The following is a 17272-nucleotide window of genomic DNA, read 5'->3' as shown; positions in this document are numbered from 1 at the left end:
CTAGGAATGTCCCCCAAAAACCTGGTTCTGAACTATAACTGGTTCAGAATGATTGAGAATTTTGAGGAGTGAGATATTAAGTTAAGCTTCCTGTTGTAAACTTTGCTGTTTCTTCTTTTTTTTTTTTTTTTTTTTTACAAATAAAAAGAACAGAGTATTGGTATATCTCTAGATGGTGAACACCCTAACATCATACCAGCATTGCCACTCTGAGCACATTTGATTTTAGCATTGAGTGTAGCGTGACTACAGACTCTTAAAATAAAGTCAACTGAGAGCTAGCAGACATGTTTAAATAGTTCCAGTGTGTATATTTTAATGCTTTGTGGATCATCAGCAGGCTTAAGGCATTGCTCTGTCTTCATACATGTACATCACACAATCCACAGTTAGTAATAAATACAGTACAGGTAAAGAGGAAGCAAGTATCTGTCCTAACCAACAGGACTCATGTCTCACACAACCCGACAGGGAGACGGCAGAGGGTCACACACACACACACACACGCACGCACGCATGCACACACACACAGGTTCATTAAAAAAAGTTTGCTTGGCACAACAGAATTGCACCACATTGCAATTGTCCAATTTGACTTGAGGAACACAAACATTCACAAAACCTACTGCGGAGTACAGTTAAGGTCAAACCAAAACACATTTGCATACGTTGCTAATGTATATTTTGCTCTACTCACTTTCACTTTTTCCTGCTCACCACTGCTGCACCGGTTTAGTCTATAAAGGCAATTACAACACATTAAAGTTTACATTGTACATATCTGTCAATATCTGCTCATACCACGGGATACTGGCACAGATAGGCACGTAGGTCCATGTGTAAAAGGTAAGAGGCTGGACAGGCAGGCTGAGTTCTGGCCCGGGAAATGTAAAATATCGGCTCAACACTTGTTAGCATCGTGTTCCTTGATCTGATGCTGCCTGCTTCTGTGTCAATTGTACTTTTCTGGGATTTCATCATTGGTAAATACAAGATTTAGCACCTTCAGAGTTACTGACCTGTTTTTTTTTTTTAACTCACCATAATGCTGTTTCAAAATTAAACATCACTCAATGAGAGAATTCAAGGCATCTATGTTTTTTGTCTTTTATGGATGTTTTTCAAGCAGGTCTTTCCCCAGACCTGTCAGCTCTGCACACAAGGTGTTTGAAATGGAAAGACTTGAGATGGAGAGCGGCCACATGCACACATGCACAGCCGAGCCACTCAGTGCATGTTGCTCAGCTGACTGTAGACGTGCTCTAAGATCTGAGAGTAGGCTTGGTCTTTGGGAGCGTGGCAACTCAGAGAGCCCTGAGGAAGAAGGCGGAGAGTTGTGCAAGTTAGGTCACCTGCTGGAGGGCACATGAAGTCCTGAAAGAGTGAGAATGGCAGGATCTTCGCCTCATAAAGATTTCAAGCTTTTTGTAAATCTTCCTACCTTGATCTTGTCCATCATGGTCGTATCAGGGCACCAGTACTGGCTGAACTGGACGAGGTCTGGAGCTGCTCTGTAGTAGTCAACCAGCAGCATCTGTGGAGGAAATAAACAGAGCTTTGTATGATGATTTTACAGTATTTACAGCACAGATGTCTCTGCAGCATTTTCACAGGACTGAGGCTGTACCATCTCATTAAGAACATCACTGGTGAGAAAGTTGTCCTGTACGTATGTGACCTCGACAGCCACTGGGATACCGTAGTCATTGGGCCGTTGCTGCAGGAAGGCACATAATGCATCACGTTAGTAACAAAGCCTCGATATAAGAAGGTAAGTACTGTAAATTCCATCTGGTTATGCCCGTGTTCTCACCTCAGGTGGTGGTACGACCCAGAACGGGGTTATTGTGGACGCCACACCTTGATTGCCGTGATAATAAGGACCTGAAAGAGAAAAAAAGTTGAATGCTTCAAAGCGTCATTTGCTGAAGTGAGGCTCTTTAGAGCGGTCCACACCGACTGCTGAGGGTGTCTTCATGAGGGCATCCAGCTGTTAAAACATTTCTATTGAATTTCCTTTAACATCAGTCTACTGCTGCTGTACACTCGAGGACATTTTAGGCCTCATTCAAGTAAAATATTCCTCTGCTATGTTACTAAATGCACGTGCTGCTATCTGTAGATAGATACCATCCCCTCATTCCATTCAAGTGCAAGTTTTTGAGTAGTGCAACTCGTGGGTCAGCATTTCTCACACTGTAGTGCAGTTTTAGTTGCTGTAATATGAGCGCAGCACAGAGTAGATAGTTCCTCTATATCTCCTGCTGTATCATTTGTGTATTGTTTCAGCAACACTACAACCCTGATTCCAGGGACGCTGTGTAAAACCCACATAAAAACAGAATGCAATCATCTGCACAAAAAATCTGGGTTGCATGATTCAGTCTCTTAGCATGAGACCAATAAAGAGTGAGAGAGTTTCCCTGCAGACATCACATCTCTGTAGCCCCACAGGACGTACCACAGATGATGCCCAGACAGGGCTGGAAGCCGTTGTTCGAGCCCTGCAGCCTCAGCTGATGGTCCATCTGGGAGTCGATGTCCTGCAGCGACGGCAGAGCCGGACCTCGCGGGTGACTGTGGTACCAGCCCACCAACGACAGCCCGCGCATGAACAGGTTCTGACAGATCTGGACCAGAGTCAACGTGACAGACGCTGATTAGAAACAGTGAAGGTGAATAAAAGTGTACGACCACAGCGGTTATTATGGACACATAGTTCTAATCGTTGGGGCAACACAGTGTTAATCTGGAAAAATCTTAAATTTGTCTTTTAACTGCATTGTTGGTTCAGTTTTTTTGCATTTCCTATTCTGTTATCCGCTTTCAGTGCTTAGAATTCGAATACATTCTGTGTTGCTATATATTTGCTAATAATAGCACCCAGAACCAAAGATTTCAAAACTAAGGACACTTAATTTGATTTGCTGCAGTTTAGTTTCTGGACTGTTAACAGAAATCAACTCGTAATTAAACCTCATTAAAGTGCAAAAATGTAAAAATGGTGATTCAAGAGCGGAAAGACAGATGCGTGCTGGCTGCAGCACTGAGCTGGGGATTGGGAAGAACTTGTGAATTTTGAAAATGGGTGTCATTCACCTCCCTGTGCTGTTGGAGCAGCCTACAGATTCAGTGTCCATGTGTTACCTCCTCCTCCACAGCAGAAGCAGAGTCTCTGTCCGCCAGCCTGGTCCGACAGGGGAAAGCCCTCAAGACTGTCAGCACTGAAATACATGGACCAGAGAGAGGAAGGCGCCGGGGTTACAAACGGCTTCATCCTTACTGCATATTTCTTACTTACTCTCCTTTTCCCTGAGGCGAAGTCACACTCACGTTGTGTGTTGGTGTCCCATCGTCCTCCGAGGTATCCCACCACCTCGCTGGTGGTCAGGTGACAGTGGAAGTCCTGATGAGGATAAAAAACAGGTAACTCGCTCTCCTCACTGCTCACCGGTGGTTAATTACCCCGCTTTAGACGTGGTTCCTACTCACCATTAGCAGCAGCACATTACTGGACACGGCTACATTGAAAGGCTGGAATCGGTTGATGGCTGAGAAGGCCGACAGCTCCACCAGTGTGTGCGGATCTCTGAGGACACAGGTTGGTGTTTATCGCACTCTAAATTACTCCACTGATCACATAAAACTGATCCTTCTGAATGTAAGCCGGTACCTGGTAGCATCCCTGGTGCCCAAGGTGCAGTACCTGACGGGAATCCTCTCTCTGTCGGCTCTCCGTGAAACTAGCACATCTGTAAGAGTCCAGAATCCAGTTTGTTGAAGACGCACAACTATGAAACGTATATATTTATGAAGTTTGAAGAGAACGATACCATGCAGTCCAGGTTTGTTGTTCTTCATCTTCTCATCTGCCTGCACAGCTGTCTTGCCCTCCTCTTCATCCTCATCGTCGTCCTCCTCACTCACCAGGCTCTAAACACAACACGTGATATAGGATAAGGTGATATAGACGGTGTAACAGTATAAGACAGTGGGTAAGATTTACAGATTCCCTACAGCAGTGACCCCAACCATGATACAGAAAGCTGAGGGGTCACAAGACGGCTGCATCTCAACGCTTTTGCTCGTAACTTGAGTCCAACATAACACATTTGTTTCAAGTATTTTCTAAAATCAACAAGATGTTTTCTTTATTCTTTCTATATTCTAGAGCAGCAACATCTTCTTTCTCGTTTCAAGACAAAGACACTCATTTCTGGAGCTGATTAATATTGGAAACACTCTCACTGTACCTGCAATTCTTTTCACTTTTCTAAAGAAAACTTGTTTTTTTAGGAATTAATACAAATCTAGATAAAACAGACTTTTAACAGTGATAAAATAGATGCAGCCCGAGTCTAAAAAAGCATAACGCTGTGTAAAACATAAATAAAACTGAATGTGACCATTTGCTAATCCTTTTAGACATATATTCAATTGAAAACAGTTCAGAGACAATATTTTTAATGTCCAACCTCATCAACTTCATTGAGTTCTGGACATACTATATATTTATTCTGATGCAGCAACACGTTTCAGGAGACTTGCTGGATTCTTGCTGTTTATGGCCGACCAGCAGAATTTCAGTTTTGTCCTCATTTACCATCAAGAAATTATGGGTCATGCATTCATTTTTTATTTATTGCCAAAAGACAGGACAAAAAAAATTGTTCTTCTTTCACCCTAAAAGTCTTTCCAAAGAAAGCGTGTGAAAGTGAAACCCGCTCGTGGCTCATGTCCACACTGAGGTCAGGACCTGAGACGAGCAGACTTTACTTCTAGGTTAACAAAGCGCTGTTCTTCTGCAATCCACTATTTTCATCAGAACTCTTTCACAATCGGCCCTCAGTTCATCTCTCCTCTGCTTTTTCCTCGTCTCTCTCTCTGCATGTCAAGAACGGCCAAACCAAACGCCTCTGCGCTGATCCAGGAAGTAACTGTCCAACCGTATTTACACCTGAAAGAACTACTGTATATAAAAATAAGCTGTTCAGAAGCACCTTATGGTCTTTTCATTGCTCAAGTCAAAATGTGGGTCACGCTGTTTGATCTCAACATACATTAAACTTGATGCCGCTGAGGGCAGTAAATCGCCTCATATGTTAGAGGCTACATGCTGACTGTAATGTGTATGAAATAAAAAGTTTAACGGTGAACTCCTCTGGTCTCTCACCATGTCCGCGCTGGGCTGGTACTTGTGCAGCCAGGTGGTCTTATACTGGACCAGCTTCTGTCCCCGGTAGCGCACAGACGCCCAGCCACAGCCGGACTTCTTGGCTGGGTTGACCAGCCGTTTGCAGTGTGTTGCCCAGGCACTAGGAGAGTTGAAGATCTGGCCCGTCTCCACCCATCTGATTTTCCCATCATTCAACAGGTCTCCCACGAAGTTCTTACCCTGAGGGAGCAGAGAGGGGAGACATTTGAAACCCAAAAGCAAGTGTGTGGCTTAACTCCTTTAAAGTCGCTTCACGGTGCATTTCATTGCCAACAGATCACGTCAGGGTTAAAACTAGCATGAACAAACCCTCTCACTGTACCCAGCTGTGATGTGTGTTATTACCAGGTAGTGGATGGCCAGCACGCCGTCCCCTGGCTCCACCAGGCCGTCTTTGAGCAGCACTCTCAGGGTGATGCCTCGCCGGGTCAGCAGGGAGCCCCGGCCGGAGCTGGACCGCAGGTCTGCCTCCTCCCCTCCGCTCAGCTCCTCCTCATCCTCCTCTCCTCCATCCTCCACCACCTGTGGAGAGCTGGGTGGCTCTGAGCCTGAGGACACACACACACACATATATATATATATATCATGGATCCTAATGCGCCCTGGTCTGCTGGAGTGACATGTGGGTGGAACGTTAATGCTGAGAAACCATAATCCCCGGCATGTTGTGATGCACTTCCTTTATGTTTTGTCAGATTGCTCAGAGGCTTCAAAATGAGCCCAAACATCTGGCTACCAGTCAAACATCTGCATATCACACTCACACCAGGAACAAAGCCAGCTGTCCCTTCATCATCTACAGTGACTTTACAATGAAAGCCCCACTGTAATGGCAGCCAGCATCAATCAGAAGTGCGGCATGCTAAAAATGATAGCAGCCCCATCACGCTGAAAGGAACCTCAAGGGGCCAAAATAACCAAAAGATAATCTAAATTGGCATTTCATTAATTACGGCTAAGCTATGCGGTTGGCCTTTGTTTCCACCTCCCATCAGGGCATGGCTCCCTCCACACAAGAAGAGGCCTGTCCACCCCCCTCAGTTAATTTCCCTCAGAATCACAATTAAACCCCTCTTTCATTCTCCTCACCCATATCTCGGGACGCGTCGGGGAGCTCGGTGAAAAGCGGCTCCTTTCCGGGGCACTTGACGCGGTGTGGGCTCGAGCTCCGGGCGGCTTTCGCAGACACACTTCGCCACACTGGCTCCGGCGATTATTCAAAAACATAAAATGAAGGCGTCTGTGGCTCCGCAGTGTAGTTTCCTTGTTGTGTTGCTTTAATGTCAGCTCCCCTCCCCTTTCTTTCTCCCTCTCCCCGTCCTTGTCACTCTCCCTGTGTGCTCCTGACGTGCCATGCCGCTTTATCTGCCATTATTCACGCCGCCGGGACCCTGAACGCAACACACGATCACTAATAAGGCGAATTAGTCGATCGGGGTTTGCAGGGAATGTCTTAAATGTGCTTAAAAATGGAAACAGCGTGGCGATAAATCTTCGTGTCCTCCGGAGAGATGAAGAGTCACCCCGAGCCAGCCGCTGTTTGGCATGTAGGCAGATGAAAAGTGCATCCTGAACATTATGGGCTCTTTCTGGATCAGAAACTCTGCACAGGAGCAAAAGCCGGTGATTTGTGTGGTGCAATACTGCGACCCTGCCCCGCACTTCATTATGTTTTAGGGGTTTCCTTCACCACGCCGGGATGTTCCTTCTTTATCTCCGAAAAGAGGCGCATTTACCGGGAAGCAGCCTGCGGAGGGCAGCAAACCTCCAGCAGCGACTCTGATCTGGGTTCAGTTCCTCTTACCCCCACGTGGTGGTAACACAGGCCAGTGTTCACGCGACAGGAAGCGACCACATGCACATCCCCAAAAGCCTCTGAAGGCCAGCGATAGCGGAAAGGAAGCCAAAGCAACTGTGCTGTGCTTCTTCTTTTGAGTAGCAGACTGCTGCCATTTCATGGTAGTTTGTACTTCTGCTCCATTAAACTTAATTTAAATAAAATCCAGCCCACAGCCTACCTTTTAATTCCCATATTATGAGTGTTCATACAATAATCCAATTAATTCTGATCACTATTTAGAGATTAAACTAAGAAGCGACATGGTTGGATTAACTTGTTGGACCTGGGAAAAGTTTGCTGTTGAGGCCTTTTGCTGCTGCTTCTAATACTTTTACTCGGCAGGATATTATCGAGAGTGCAACACTCATGTTTGTTCCCTCTAAACTGACGTCACGTTCAGTTGAGGTGGCACAAGCTTGTCCTCTGAGTCATCTTGCAGGTATCGGCAGGCTTGCTCTGGATGTGCCAGTAGAGCCCAGGCCATCAGCGCTCGGGCCGTGCCGCCGAGGATGGAGCCAGTTTTCCATTAAATGAGTCAGGAGAGGTCAGTAAACCCACCATCCTGCCTCAGATATCGATGTGATTCATTATCATACCTGCCAGCTCCTGGCATTTTCATCAGACAACGAGAGAGTGTGTTCTTCTATGAGTGGAGCATCAGTATCACCATCCAGATTAGTTATAGATCTCCTATACTACCACATATTCATCAGTCCGTAAGACAGTGACAAAATGTCATGTCCTTCCTCCTGCTACCATGAATCTAATTGATTTAAGCATAGATGAGGATGTTTGAGACTGTAACACAATGCAGCAGCATCATTCAGAATACTTAGACACACATGCAGTAATTGTACTTGCCTGAAAACCACAATTTATTACAGTATTCAGATTTTACTATCTTTGGCAGTCATTACACACACACAAGCTTGAAAATACACTCTTGTTGAGGAATGACACAACATACATATCACAGATTTAGAGAACCTTAATTTTTCTATAAAAAATTTAAATCTGAAGTTTAATACGATTCTTTATCCTCCTCCACCCCGTGGTGTGTTTTTCAACTCATAAAGGAACATGTATCCTAATAAATAATAATCCTTTAGTTTATTTGAAAAGTTCAAAATCACTGATTTTGGAGATACGTAGTTCTTACTGGACAGGTATGAAAAATTGTAATCTGAAAAGTAAATAGTAACTTAAGTTGTCTGACAGATGTGGTGCAGTTAAAAGTTAATATTTGCCTCTGAGATGTAGAGGAGAAGTACATATTTGCATAAAATGAAAATACTCTCAAATTTTTACTTAAGTATAGTTCTTTAGTAAATGTACTCAGTTACATTCCACCACTGGCTTTCAGTAATAGACCTGTGTCTGGTTGGATTTTTTTTTTTCTTTAAATGACTTTGCTCCTTTGTGAAGGGATGAGAAACGAATTGTGACTGTAATTCTGCACTTTCTGTGAGGGATTCTCATTAAAGCTGCTGTCTCATGCAACAGCCCTGCAGTGATGCTGAGCGTTTCTAATTCTCATCTTCTGTCCATCTCATTTATGTCTCTGAGGAAAGGCTAAACATGAGAGACAATTCTCAGAGTAACGCAGTTCAATTCAACATGAGCACAAACTTCAGCTTCTGAAAAGACCAACGTTGGTCTTAACTGAACCCAGAACAGTTTCAATAACAACTGAACAATATAATGTGAACGTGCTGGACGAGACTTTTGAATTTAACGTGATTAAATATAGCATCAAGGCCAAAGATGAAAGAAAAACAAACCTCCAAACCACCACGAGCGTCTTCACCTGGCTTGGGAACACCGTGTGAATGGCGACACTGCCCTCTAGTGGCTAAACTCAGGACTGGAGACAGTGAAACGCCGTTAAATGTGGAAATTTATTTATTTATATTCTATTTGTCTTTTTACATAAAAAGCCTCACTCACTGCTCTTTCAAACCGTCCGTCCTAAAGGAAATACTTAAGCACAAGTATGTGAAAGTTGTAGTTAAGTACTTGAGTAAATGTACTTAGTTACATTCCACCCCTGCTCAAAAGTCACTTACCCGATCAGTGTATTCACACAGGATGTTTTCCGGCTTCAGGTCTCTGTGGGCAATGCCTGCACACATTTTCACCATGACGACAGAACAAGGATCCACAGCTCTTCTCTTTGGACTTCGGTAGCTGTTTGGACGCTGACCTACCTTTTGTGTGCAGGAAGTCAAGAGCTTGGGCAATGTCCCGGACCACCTTACTGGCCTCCAGCTCATCGAAGTGCTTTCGGTTCTGGATGTGCGTCAGAATGGAGCCTGAAGGAAGAGAAAACCACCACTTGTAGCAATCAGCGTGTTTGAAATGAGTCATCTGGAAAAGCAGAGTGCATGCAGATGTGTTTGCTGAGTTATTAATTCTTACCTCCGTGCAGTTTTTCAAACACCAAATAAAAGCAGGAGCTGTCTTCAAAGAACTGGATCAATTCCAAAATGTTCCTGCATCAAGGTATTTGCCAGTGATCAGAATCAGAATCATTTCATTCTGCAGTGGCTTTAATTTAGTTCTAACATTGCTCTATTGAGCTCTGACCACCAAAATCTTTACATGTAACACAGGCACCTTCACACCGCAGGTCTTTCACAGGAGGTATATGTAGCATATATGTATAAATCCTTTCCTTTCTCCAACTTAATGCATTTACTTATGTTGATTTTCAGGTGTTAAAAACATTTATTCAACAATTCAGTTATTCAGATACATGTTAAACTGTAAATCTATTCACCAATGTTCTCTATTGAGTGTTCAGGTATACAGTCAAGAATAAAAGTATAGAAATTGTGCTACTGCCACCACAGACTACACCGGGGTCTCCATGGAATCATGGAGAAATACAAATACCTGGGTGTCCACCTCAACAATAAACTGGACTGGTCCACTGACACTGATGTCCTGTACAGGAAGGGCCATAGGGCAGTCTTCTGAGAAGACTGAGGTCCTTTGGAGTATGTTGGACATTGCTGAGTTTTTTACAACTTTTTATGACTCTATTTTTTTATCATTTTTTTTATTACATGCTGCCTGTAATACCCGAATTTCGGCAGCTAGGGATTAATAAAGTATATCTTATCTTAAAGGTTATACTTTCGATCATCAGCCATGTAAAAATGGGCTATCCTCTACTACAGTACCTAAGCAAAGAGAACAGAAACCAAGACTGTCATCACAAACACAATCATCAGCCCTGAACAGCTGAGCCACACATCACCAGGCTCACATACAGGGCAAGCCTGGCCACGTTTACTCCACCTACATAAAAGACTGTTCATAAATCATCCATGTCCATGTCCTCTTTGCCAAAGTTCTGTTTTGCTGAAACAGAAACTAATCTATAGAGTACTGAGGACGTACCACCACTTGGTAGGAGAACAGGTCTGAGGGGCATGAATAGGCTTGTTCTGCGCTGCTTGGGACAAATACAAGATGCTCACCATCAGAAGTATCAAATTCCTCAATGTGGACCACATACCTCTCTTCACACTTAACAACAAGGCTATTGATGTAATGAATACTTCCCTCCACGGGTAAATCATCGTTCTTTTCCTCCATCTTCAAACTAACAGCTGGCAAAGAAGGGCAGGTGACATTTTCACTCAAGCAGTCTTGATCATTGAATAATACCCGTGTTTTCCAGCGCACGTTGTGAAAAGTAAAACACGCAGTGTTGTGAAGAGGTGTTTGGAAATCTAATGTCAGATTAGTGACGTGCTGGTCATGAAAAGTGTCGGACCCCATGTTCTTGTAAGCTCTGATGATGTAGTAGTGGAAGGTAAAGCTCCACGGGCTGCCAGTGTAAATCCTGGGTGTGTAGACATCTTGGTCGTCTGTCAGGTTAATGAGCAGTGTCATGAAGGGCAGAGCATTAAACTGAAACCCCTGCAACTTGCTAGCATAGTACTGTGACCCATCAAGTTGGTATAAGTCCTCAGCTGGTATCAATGGGAAACGGATGAGCTTCAGGAGCACCTCTGGAATAGTTTTGTTTCCTTGGGCTGCCGCCCAGCTCTCCAGTCCATTCAGGATGACGGTTTCATTATGTACCACAAGGTCTGAGCGAGACAGAAGAGCTTTGACCTGATCAAATGAAAGATTCGTCCAGGCAGGGGAACGGATCAGCGCCTCACAGTTCCACGCCAGATAGCGCATGAAAACTTCCTGCAGGTTCTCATCACCTGTAAAAACTGCATACTCATACAAAGAAATCTGACTCTGGAAAGTGGGATCCTCTGGAAGAAGCAGTCTGAAAACATCTAGAGCCTTATTCTGAAGATCTGTCAGACCCCAGTCGGATGCCATCTTCAGAATGCAGTGGGCAGAGGAGAGCGTAACTTTAAGCTTTCTTGTGTAGAGAATTCTGAAATATAAAAATGTTCATTAGCAAGGTTCAGCTTTTTCTAACTCAGTGCATACAATTAGACAGAGAGTGGCTCTGAAGTGGTACAGGTTTACATATCAGTTTAAAGTGACAGGTTTGCTTTTACCTGACGAAGTCGTTGGCGTGTTGCAGGCAGTCAGAAGTGACGTCAATGCTGAGGCGGCTGAGGTCTGGCTGTGAAGATCTGAGGTCTGAGTTCAGAGAAAGGACGATCGCGTGAGCACAGATTGTCTCAACGGTCTCATTATCCACCACCACTGCAATGTTCACGTCACAGCTACTTCCACCGTCAAACAGCTCCCCCAGCTGGCGAGAGAGGCTTGCGTTGTGGTCCAAATCGTACTCGTGGCTTAGATCCCGGCCTGTAAATTCTGGGCAAAATGTGGGCACAGTGAGTGGTTTTGTAGTGAAGACAAATTGGTGTGTGAGTTTTGATTCTGTATTTGTTCATGGAAGGTGCATGCTTCATGCCTAAACTTCGGCTGTCTTACCATTTTTGCATCGAACACCAGCATCCTCACCATGAGCACAGTTACTGAGCCCCCAACCAAGATATTCACATTGGAGCAGGCTCAACTCTGTCCCGGTACAGCGTACGTCGTCCATCCAGATGTTACCAAGTCCTAACACGAAACCAATCACAGAAAATAAAGATAGTGACAATACAGCCATTTGCACCAAATATTGTTAAAAATGGCACATATATGATTGTACCCTACAGCCTTGAGTTTCAGAGGGTTTAAGCCAAATTGAGCTTCGTTACCTTGGCCAAATGCAGCGGATCCTACAGCTTCTGTTGCACTAGAGAAATAGAGCTGGCGACACACTACATGAGCGTCATTTATGTCCCAGTCATCATCGCACACAGTCCCCCAAGTTCCATCATGAAAGATCTCCACACGGCCCTCGAAGGGATCTTGACCATCAACCAGTCTAACAAAACCATCCAAATGACCTAAACAAAAATGTAAAGTAATAACCAAGTTTAATCACCTGTGACCAATGATTTCTGCTGGAAAAAACATGAAAAGAACAAGTGAACTGGACACAACCAAGAGCTCAGGATTTTACTTATATTTACAACATTTTGTTCATTCTTATAAAACAATGTATGGTTTATCTTATGAATAATGTCAATGCTTAATGTCACAAGTTATCTGACTCACTAATGCCACCTCAAACTGTGTATTGGCTCCGCTTTCATGTACAAAACAAGGTCAGATTACTTCATACCGGTTGACAGTTAATAATTAATCCAAGTTTCACCAGTTAGGCACAACTTATTAGTAAGTAAGTCTAGTATTTATTTGAAATACATTATATATGTTTTTTCATTAATTATTAGAGATTAGTTACATCCACCTATATTGCCATTGAGAATGTTGTTTATTCACTCAAGAAGATAAGTCAGTAAATCTATTTATTTGTCTCATGCAGAGTGGTGGAAGACGAATGTTGGTGAAAAATTGGGGGAAAATTATTTATATTGTTCAGTTAAATTAAGCTGATCTTGGCTATAAAAAAACAGTGTAACAGAGGTACTACAGTGCAGTTTCACAGAATAAGTACAGTTTACTCACCAGCAGACAAGCTGACTCTCAGGAAAAGAATGCAGAACAATAAGAGCGTTTTTTCTTTCATTTTGATTGCAGTTCACTGCAGAAATGAGGAAAAACAGGCACTTTCTTCAGTTTCTGTCCTTATTCTATGTTTAGAATATTTGTCAAATAGTGACCATTCACTTCTGCCTCTTTAATGTCCAGCCTCTTGCTTTTTCTTTCACTTTTGCTTCATTGAAAATGAAAATTTCATTGACATGTCATGCTCAATGACAATAAAGAATCTTGAATCTTCATTGCTCATTTTAGAGAAGAAATAAGAAATAAGTGGCAGGCAGCCAGACATAAGATCAACGTGAGAGCAGCAAAGTTTTTGAAGCAGTTTTGAAGCAAATACACAAAAACACATGCGAATGCTATTTTTTTTGAGGATCTATGGTGTGACTGAAAATATGTATGATACAGATAAACTGTCCTTCAGTTTCAGGTTCAAGTTTTTCTCAAAACAAATAATGTGCAAAGCCTTCATCAGCCCATACACTTCTCTGGTTAAAAAAAAGGACTTACCAGCATCTCAGTTGGTGAAATCTGTGCAGAATGTAAATACTATATGCAGTTATTTTCCCAGAATCACCACACCCACTGAAGGGGTGGTTACCAGAAAATGTCTGATGAAGTCTCCTCTCATGTCTGCTCATGTTTACTCCACCTACTTAAAAAAGACAATTTGCTGTTCATAAGTCATCCTTGTCCATGTCCTCTTTGCTGAAGTTCCGGTTTGCTGAAACAGAAACTAATCTGGAGAGCACTGGTGACGTACCACCACTTAGTAGGAGATCAGGTCTGAGGGGCATGGATAGGCTTGTTCTGCGCTGTTGGGACAAATATGAGACTCTCACCATCAGCAGTATTAAATTCATCAGTGTGGACCATATACCTCCCTTCACACTTAACAACAAGGCTATTGCTGTAATAAATATTCCCCTCCATGGGTAAATAATCGTTCTTTTCCTCCATCTTCAAACTAACAGCTGGCAAATAAGGGCAGGTGTCATTTTCACAGAATAAGTACAGTTTACTCACCAGCAGACAAGCTGACTCTCAGGAAAAGTACGTGGAAAAATAAGAACGTATTTTCTTTCATTTTGATTGCAGTTCACTGCAGAACATTACATTACAATATATTACATATTATACTGCGATAAAACTGAGCTGGTGATACACCCTGTTGAAACGCAGGTCAATGGCCTTCAGGCTGAAGTAGATACCAACCCGCAGGGAGAAAAACAGAATGAAAAGCAGCAGCAGCAAGCTAAACTAAACCAGAAACTGAACACACCACACACCTGTTCCAGCCTCTATCGTCCCGTTCATTCCAGATCCGACTTTAAGGTGTTAACGTAACTGTTCAACAAAGGTGAAAATGTTAGGAGGGGGCTGCAGGGCCTTCTTCTACTGTACTTTCTCTGAAATAATCTTCCTGTTGACGTCTGAGACGTTGATTTCTGTTGACTATACCACTTAAAATCTAAACTTCAAACTCATATATTTTAACATTCAAGTAGTCGTTCTTTCCAATTATTTGACAGCCCTGTACTTTTGTCACTGTCCCTCTGTAGGATAATGAATGACTGCAGTGACATCTGGAGGTCTTCATGCTACGCTGCTGGTCCCATAATGCTGGCCCAACAAATAGACGACACCTCCATACTGAATGCAGCACGTGCCCAGGTGGAGAAGGACCCGGAGAACAACTACGACAGTGGGAGGAGGACAGGTCCCGTCTTCTGGCCCAGCACATGGAGGAGACCAGCAGACTACAGGCAGCATTGAAGCAGGCACAGGAGGACCTAGACAACGAGAGACAACAGTGGGAGGACCAAAAGTCTTCTCTCCTGGCGGCACTAGAAAGTGCCCAGCAGGATTTGGAGAAGGAGGAGGAGGAGAAACAAAATTCTGCACTGGCTTGATGGAGAGACTCACAAACCTGGAGGATCAGATGAAGGATGCCCAGAGAAAACAGATTCCGCAAGATCTTTAAGAGGAGAAGTGGAAACACCCCAACTTCCTCCGACGTCTGACCTCCTCGGCTACATCCATTCAGCCTCCGCCCACAATCCAGTCAGTGCTCCTCCCCCTCACTCTTCCACTGCACATAGTTTGACAATTTGGCCGTTCTTATCATTGATGACACACAAAAAATTTAAAAAATTTAAAATAAAAATACAAATTCAAAAAATGAAAACAAATCACTCTAAATTAAATAAATTCAAACTAAACTCTAATTACACTCTGCATAGTGAAATTGTGGGGGGGGGGGACTTTCTCTATGATCAACAATGTAAAAATGTAATCCTCATCTGTATCTGTACTTAACATCAACCAGGTTACCTTTCTACAGGCCAAATATGTAAAACAGACGATAATCAAATCTTCCAAACAGATAACAAAGACCTCTGTTGTGAGCTCGTTACAGCATTCAGAGATATTCTTGGACATTTTTCTGGTAAAAACTGTTTATTTCTGCATTTCATCATTGCATTTAGAATAAGAGAATGATGGTTGAATAAGCAGAGGTGTACAGCAGGATAAGTATTTCCCTCTGTGTGGTTGTTATCTTGAACATAGTCTGGACCCTGACAGCTCTGTGAAACAGCAGCAGTGTTTCAAGTGTACTCTGGTTCCTCGTTTTCACTCTCCTCACCTTCTGACAACACCTTCAAGGTGATCCACTCTGACATCGGTGGGTTTGGAGAGGAAACACAGACAGGTGATGTGCAAAAAAAAACAAAAAGGGGACATTTTACGGCTCAGTCCTCACCTTTTGTCCCAATTGGATTCGATCCAGAAAGACAAAAATATTTTTAAAAATCATTTGGTCATAAAAGACTTCAAGCAACGTGGAAACATTTCCAGAGGACTAACTGCTTTCTGTCCGCATGAAATTTCCTTTAGCCTTTTACCTCAACCATGCCTCAACGGACACTCAAATTTGGCCTTTGACAGGCAATGTCAATTGTCTCTATATTGCATATAATCCATACATCTATCACAACTCTGGGACTTTGCGTCTGGGTGAAGGTCCCGTGATGTGCAAGACTGCTTAGAGACCAGTGATATTTCTCACCTTCAGGACTCATAATCGGGCTGCTCTTCCAGCTATCTCACTTTCTTCTTAATGATGCCCATCTTCTTAGTATCTGTGAACACTGTGTTCTCCTGGAAACACACACAAAACAAATTCAATCATTTAAGAAAAGCTCAATCAGAAACAATATTTTAGGAGCATAACTAAAGAGTTTGGGCTTGAAAGACGGAAAAGCTCAAAAGTCTCTCATCTAAAATCAAACAAAGTTTCACACTGTGGCACCTGGCAGCCAATAGGTGATTCAATTTGATCATGTACGTATAGAGTTCAATGTAACCGAATGTAACGAGTAACATCGTGATTGTGATTTTCATTTGTCATTGAGATTCAGCATGGCTGTGGTGGAAAGTACTTGATCAAAACTCCTCATGGTGACATAACACCACTTTCTCCTTAGAGTCATCTACCAACACGTTTATCATGTGTATCATCAAGAAGATCAGAAGTTATCGTTAAAAGAAAAACAAGTTGTATTTACATAGTGACTTAGATGAGACCAGTTTCAAGTATTTATTTGCATTGTTTAAGACGAACCTTTCCATTTCTATATTACCCACATACTGAAAATGTGCTTTTTCCCTCATTTAACATTCTGTTTTTTGAGTGTAAAGCGCGACATTTCAGGTCTAAAAAAGGATTTTATCGTAAAATTACTAAATAGCGAAAGCTAGCTAGGTAAGGCTACGAACTATTGCTAACGTCATGCGGCGAAAGTCAACATTTTACCTTCAGAGGACGCAGCGAGCTAACGGTGGGATGATTTACTTTATCATCTTTTAGCCAGGTGTATTTCATTTTTTCAGGAAAGTGAATATATCCACTTCTGCCGCCATTCTTTCATACAGCCTGAGAGCTTGACGGTCTTTTCCGGCCATGACAAATCTACCTGGGAGAGTTTCACGTGCGCACGGAACAGTTTTTGCTGCGCACCAGAAACTTAAAGGGGCTTTTTTTTGTTTGTTTTTGTGCTCGTGTCCCTTTAGGGACTCCGTACATATGTGACACTTCCTGCTTATATTTAAAGAATTTTAATTTTATACCGTAAATTATATTTGTTATTACAGCTATTTTTAAAGAATTG

General features: G+C 42.9%; 2 protein-coding genes across 5 annotated transcripts; both read right to left on the bottom strand.

Moving 5' to 3' along the window:
* Positions 1-980: 980 nt before the first annotated feature.
* On the bottom strand, positions 981-8267 carry mpnd (MPN domain containing). Its single transcript, XM_041936046.1, has 13 exons — positions 6305-8267; positions 5561-5763; positions 5174-5395; positions 3834-3933; positions 3674-3752; positions 3493-3589; positions 3334-3406; positions 3148-3224; positions 2462-2630; positions 1814-1884; positions 1628-1717; positions 1442-1534; positions 981-1314 (listed from the first exon to the last, which is right to left on the bottom strand). The coding sequence occupies exons 1-13, from the start codon at positions 6306-6308 to the stop codon at positions 1228-1230; spliced, it is 1365 nt and encodes a 454-aa protein (XP_041791980.1). The 5' UTR covers positions 6309-8267; the 3' UTR covers positions 981-1227.
* Positions 8268-9762: 1495 nt separating this feature from the next.
* Positions 9763-17097, bottom strand: LOC121605919 (galectin-3-binding protein B-like). Of its 4 annotated transcripts, XM_041936045.1 has the most exons (11): positions 16918-17097; positions 16171-16262; positions 15031-15192; positions 14390-14893; positions 13864-13915; positions 13611-13755; positions 13065-13140; positions 12248-12439; positions 11976-12107; positions 11591-11855; positions 9763-11463 (listed from the first exon to the last, which is right to left on the bottom strand). In XM_041936045.1, exons 7-11 carry the CDS (start codon positions 13123-13125, stop codon positions 10434-10436), a joined length of 1680 nt encoding a protein of 559 aa, XP_041791979.1. In that variant the 5' UTR covers positions 13126-13140; positions 13611-13755; positions 13864-13915; positions 14390-14893; positions 15031-15192; positions 16171-16262; positions 16918-17097; the 3' UTR covers positions 9763-10433. The 4 variants fall into 4 exon arrangements, with proteins under 4 accessions (XP_041791979.1, XP_041791977.1, XP_041791978.1 ...); XM_041936043.1 differs by having other exon boundaries at positions 13864-14893; XM_041936044.1 differs by having other exon boundaries at positions 13611-13752; positions 13864-14893.
* Positions 17098-17272: the final 175 nt, after the last annotated feature.

The sequence above is a fragment of the Chelmon rostratus genome, chromosome 4 (assembly GCF_017976325.1).
Source record: "Chelmon rostratus isolate fCheRos1 chromosome 4, fCheRos1.pri, whole genome shotgun sequence".
NCBI lineage: Eukaryota > Metazoa > Chordata > Actinopteri > Chaetodontiformes > Chaetodontidae > Chelmon > Chelmon rostratus.
The sequence above is the reverse complement of the archived record's forward strand: the minus strand, read 5'-3'. Positions and strand labels throughout refer to the sequence as shown.

What these genes read in the sequence shown, in the direction of transcription:
- LOC121605919 (XM_041936042.1), bottom strand. Translation starts at nt 13,125, where the DNA reads ATGAAAGAAAAAACGCTCTTATTGTTCTGCATTCTTTTCCTGAGAGTC. An exon ending in ATCCGCTGCATTTGGCCAAG is followed by an intron (nt 12,108 to 12,247) that starts GTAACGAAGCTC and finishes GTTTCGTGTTAG; the next exon opens with GACTTGGTAACATCTGGATG. An exon ending in CACGCCAACGACTTCGTCAG is followed by an intron (nt 11,464 to 11,590) that starts GTAAAAGCAAAC and finishes TTTATATTTCAG; the next exon opens with AATTCTCTACACAAGAAAGC.
- mpnd (XM_041936046.1), bottom strand. An exon ending in TGCTGGCCATCCACTACCTG is followed by an intron (nt 5,396 to 5,560) that starts GTAATAACACAC and finishes CTGCTCCCTCAG; the next exon opens with GGTAAGAACTTCGTGGGAGA. An exon ending in ATGGGACACCAACACACAAC is followed by an intron (nt 3,225 to 3,333) that starts GTGAGTGTGACT and finishes CATGTATTTCAG; the next exon opens with TGCTGACAGTCTTGAGGGCT.